The sequence below is a fragment of the Nicotiana tabacum genome, chromosome 9 (assembly GCF_000715075.1).
Source record: "Nicotiana tabacum cultivar K326 chromosome 9, ASM71507v2, whole genome shotgun sequence".
Classification (NCBI taxonomy): Eukaryota; Viridiplantae; Streptophyta; class Magnoliopsida; order Solanales; family Solanaceae; genus Nicotiana; species Nicotiana tabacum.
The window spans coordinates 69,988,832-69,993,856 of record NC_134088.1 but is presented as its reverse complement, the minus strand read 5'-3'; the positions used below and the strand labels follow the sequence as shown (position 1 = coordinate 69,993,856).

General features: G+C 38.9%; 1 protein-coding gene across 1 annotated transcript; it reads right to left on the bottom strand.

The window, feature by feature from the left end:
- Positions 1-4,232: 4,232 nt before the first annotated feature.
- On the bottom strand, positions 4,233-4,679 carry LOC142163946 (uncharacterized). The gene has a single exon (XM_075221101.1). The coding sequence runs from the start codon at positions 4,677-4,679 to the stop codon at positions 4,233-4,235; it is 447 nt and encodes a 148-aa protein (XP_075077202.1).
- Positions 4,680-5,025: the final 346 nt, after the last annotated feature.

Sequence of the window (5,025 nt, the reverse complement as noted above, 5' to 3'; positions counted from 1 at the left end):
ACAGAACTCTAATTTCAATAACCAAAGGAAATTCATTATCTCAGAACCTATTTAGCAACACATGTCATTAGCAAGCACATAGAACTGTTAAACGTGAATACATTATTAACTGCATCATTTGGTAACAAAACAATTCACACTTAGTAATTTAAATGAAAAAAGAAGAATAGGGTCGAGGTTTTACTGACCTCCTTAGGGGCAGCAAAACAAAACGAGTACTCAAGTTAGCCGTTTAGGAAACCAAAAGCTCATCTTTGAAATAGTGACAAACTCAGAGCCAAAAGATAGAAAGAAGCAGAGTTTGAGTAAAACTCAAATTTTCAAACGAAAAACTTAAGCAATACCCTGTTGTATCTTAATTTCTTTAGAATGTTAAGTGTAGTTGGTATGTTCATAGTGAGAGCATTTTTAGACTGATATTTATAGTGGCCGTTGAGACTTAGGATTTCGGATTCAAACCATGGTAGTGGAGAGTGACGAAGGAGTGGTGATGCAAACAAAATCAGGGAAAATCTAAGGAGACAGATCAAAAAATGATGAAGAGAGTTTACCTGAGTGGAAATTGGCCGTTGAAAGCAAGGACCATCGGGTAAAGCCCCAATGTCTAGAGGTTATTGCATTTGACCTTTGGACCTCGAATAATCATGACGAGGCCCTGAAGTGTGCTTATGCATGCTCCGATTTAACAGAGTACAAAAAAATTTGGAAACTCGAAGTTTCACCTTTGAGTCTTAGGAATTGGATTTTGGGATTTCAAATTTGATCGGTGAAAGAGGAAATGGTTCAGCAGGAATCAGGATGCAGGAGACAGTAGGGATGAATCTTTGAGCGATTTGAGACATTACACGGATTTGTGTAAGGTTTTTCTTGACTGATTAGGTGATGGGAGTTGAGAGAGTAGAGAGGAAAAGGAAAGGAGGGGCAGCAAGGTTAGGAGACAAATGATTAGGGTTTTGGACTAAGGTTGGGTAGTCTCTAAGGTTTAAAAAGGTAGGAGTGATCTGGGCCATTGGATCTGATGATCAACGGCCCTGATAATTTGGGCACTTAAGGGGTTTTGAAGAGGAATTTTGGTAATCGTCAGATCATAATATTTTGATGGTGGAGATGGGATCTGACGAGTGCTTTTAAATTAAAGGGAAAACAGAGATAAATTGTGAGCCATTGATTTAATAAACAGATGACTTGGATTCACTATGCTTATTTTGTGAGTGTTATGGGGAAGTGACGTGGCATACACGGATTGGCTTTGAGAGAAGGCCGCAGATAGCCAAAGTGGCAAATGAGGGTGGACCTGGACTGGGTTATTAGTGGATTGGGCTTGTGCGTGGGCCACTTTTGATTTAGAAAATAGCCAATTTGTGTTTAGGAGTGCAACTACAATTATAGTCCTTTAGTCTTTAACCTTTTTGAAATTAATTTAAATAAACTTAATTATTTTCAATAAAATGAAGTAGAAATTATAATTATCAAATATGCTACTAATTATTGTAATTAATTATTTATAAAATACTTTATTTTCTAAATCATAATACTAATTTTGAATTATCAACATAGTAGTCTAATTAATTAGCAGTTAAACAGCAATTCGTTAAATTAATTATAAAGCCTATGTGATGTATATAAAGTTACTTTAATAATCTAAAAATAATAAATATATTTATAATTACATAATAATAATAATACTAAATTGTTAATTTTAAAACTAATACTTAGTTAATTTTGTGAAAATAGGTATTACTGACTGAAAATATTTTCAAAACATTCATTGTAAATTATTAAGTATAAATAAATTAATTTAAAAAAGGAGGGTCAAAATCGGCCGTCAACAGCTACCCCTCTTTAACCGGAGACGATGAAAGAGTTTTCGGGAAAAAAATTGAATAAAAGCCAATTTTTTCCCGACTTTAGGCATGCATTGCAGGAATGGCACAAGGATTATGAGTTGTGGGATTAGGAAGATTCTAGGAGAATTTTGGGGAATCATGGCCGAATTTTGGCTTTGAATTTCTTACATAGCTCGGGCTTAACGAGGATCAGGCCTCATGTAGTTCTGGAGTGAAGACTTTGAAGAAGCGATATGTGCTGGAATTGCCCCAATATCGTATTATGACGATACTGCGAGGCAAAAGATTCGGCACTCATGAAAGCTTTAAATTTGCGACTTGACTTGAAAGATTTGAAAAATTAGAGTTCTACTGATCATTTCGAACTTGAGCTCGGATCCTTGGCTCGCTAATGAGTTTGTTGTTCCTCATAGCGTTATAATTTGGTTTGCTGCTTAGAAGGAGTTCCATGTTGCGATGTTTGTTCCTGCAAAAAAGAATAAAATACACACATACCCATATATTGCAATACAGAATATGTTAAGATGTGATGTAAATGATGCAGGAATGATAATGCATGGCTGCCGACGAGCCATTATTTGGGATCGGGATGACGAGATACTTGAATTTGACTCAATTTTTAGCCGGGCTAAGTACCGTTCCTCAGTTGTTAGAGCATTGAGTCTCCTCGTAGGGGGTATTTGTAGAATGCATCTTTGCATGTTGGAGAGTTTTGCATTGAAAAGTGTCTCCGCTTGTTAGGAGAGCTTAACTTGTGGAGTCCGTCTCCGCATGTTGGGAGAGCCTTGCACTGAAAGAGTAAAATATCTCCGCTTGGGAGCGATTGACTTGTAGATTGCTTCTCCGCTTGTTGGAAGAGCTTTGTACTAAAAATTTAAAGTAATATTCGCTTGATGGGAGCAATTGACTTGAGGAAAAACATAATCATGCCTATAAGCTGCGCGAGCAAAATGTCAATACGTTCAAGATAACAATAAAGGAAAAGAAAGCATGCCCAAGAGATACTCTTGACTGTGAAGCTAAGTTCGCGTCCATCGATTGGCCGAACGTTGGTGACGAGGTTTGCAACTGTCTTTTTTGGCCACCGATGTGACGGAGCGGCGGTGCAGATTGTTCCTGTTGGCGGAGCGAACAGTTTGCTATATACAAGGCTTCGGTTAGCGAAACCAATGTTTGATTTGTACAGAGTGCTCCGATCGATTAAGCCGACGATTTTCTATATACAGGGCTCCAATTGGTGAAGCCAGCGGCTCGTTTTGTATAAGGTTCTCCGTTTGATTGAGCGAACGGCTTGCTACATACATGGCTTCAATTGGTGAAGCTAGCAGCTCGTTTTTTACAAGATGCTCCGATTGGTTGAGCATACAGTTTGCTATGTAAAATATGCTTTGTTTGCATCAGCGGTTTGATTCCAAGATACCTGCAAAGGATTTAGGAATTAGTTTCAGTTATACCAAGAAAATTTAAATAAAAGAAGAGGAGTGATAATCATGAGAGAGTGGCGGATCCGTCATTTGCCTAGTGTATTCCTAGCATTTCCTTGCATTCTTTTGGTCATGCGCTCGAAGAAATATTCTTAGCGGGAGGGGGAGTCGGTTTGTGTCGACCATAGTACTGGCTTTTCCCCGGTCCTGGTAAGGTTACGCCACAAAGTTCAGTAGGTCGAACAAATTAAGATATGTTTTTTAGAAATCATTTTTTTAAAATCATTGTTTTATGGCAAATGCCGTCATTCCAAATTATGACATGCTTCAAAAGGTTCTTTGAACGTGAGCATTGCACCTTGAAAACTTTATCCCGCTGATGTCAATCTTCCATGATGTTTTTGACGACGTGGCTGCTTTTCGTTGCGACTACGTCCTAATCTATACTAATGCATTACAAAGGTTTCCTAGGGTTACGACCGAACCTTTTCAGGTTGCCTACATATCCAAAATGGAATCAGGTCTAAACGTAGTTCGTGGATGATGATTAAGAAAAATATGATAAATATCACCCAGCCTAACTCAAGCAGCCAACGTATCCAATCGAAACCAGGTCAAGACGTAGTTCGATTACAACAAATGCAAAATGATGAGATTAAGAATGGAATGGCCGAGTCTGACTCAGACTGCCTACGTATCCAAATGGAATCAGGACAGAACGTAGTTCAATTACAAAAGACTGCTGAATCTGATGAGGATTACGTACGTATTCATTCCGGAGGAAATCAAGTCATGGCATTGTTCCAAATACAATACAAAATGATATTTGGATTTTCTAATGATACAATACAAAAGAGAGGGGAGAGAGAAATTGAATCCTACATGGGTTTCCTACGTATCACTCCATGGGAAGTCAGGTTGAGCATAGTTCTGTTACAGCAAAAACCTAGCTCAATTGCCTTCAAACGTGGTATCTCTTAATTTCGTCTGAGTTGTTGGGCTTCGTGCTGACTCTTCCGTCCATCTGTACCAAGATTAGAGCTCCACATGTCAACACTCGGCGGACCACGTAAGAATCTTGCCAATTTGGTGCGAACTTTCCTTTGGCTTCTTCCTGGTGGGGGAAGATTTTCTTCAGAACCAATTGCCCCAGTGTAAACTGATGAGGCTTCATCCTTTTGTTAAATGCACTTGCCATCCTATTCTGATACAACTGACCATCGCATACTGCATCTATTCTCCTTTCGTCAATGAAAATGAGTTGCTCCTGTCTGACCCGTATCCACTCTGCATCGTCTAATTTGGCTTCTTGGATGACTCTTAAGGATGGTATCTTGACCTCTGCGGTTATCACAACTTCGGTGCCATATACAAACATGTATGGCGTTGTCCCAGTGGATGGTCTCATGGTGGTCCTATAACCCAGTAAGGTGAAAGATAAATTCTCGTGCCATAACCTATGATTGTCCACTATCTTTCGTAGAATTCTCTTGATATTCTTTTTTGGCTACCTCAATTAGTCCATTCATTTGTGGTCTGTAGGCTGTGGAGTTGCGGCAGAATATTCTGAACTCTCACAAATTTCCCTCATTTATTGAGGTTAGCTGCGTTGTCAGTGATGATTGACTCGTGTATCCCAAATCGGCAAACGATCTTGTTTCGGACAAAATCCGTCACTAACTTCTTTGTCACAGCCTTGTAGGTAGATCTTTGACCTATTTAGTGAAGTAGTCGATGGCTACCAAGATGAAGTG

Bases quoted from the DNA above. Each gene is read 5' to 3' on its own strand.
- LOC142163946 (XM_075221101.1), bottom strand. From the start codon at position 4,679: ATGAGACCATCCACTGGGACAACGCCATACATGTTTGTATATGGCACC.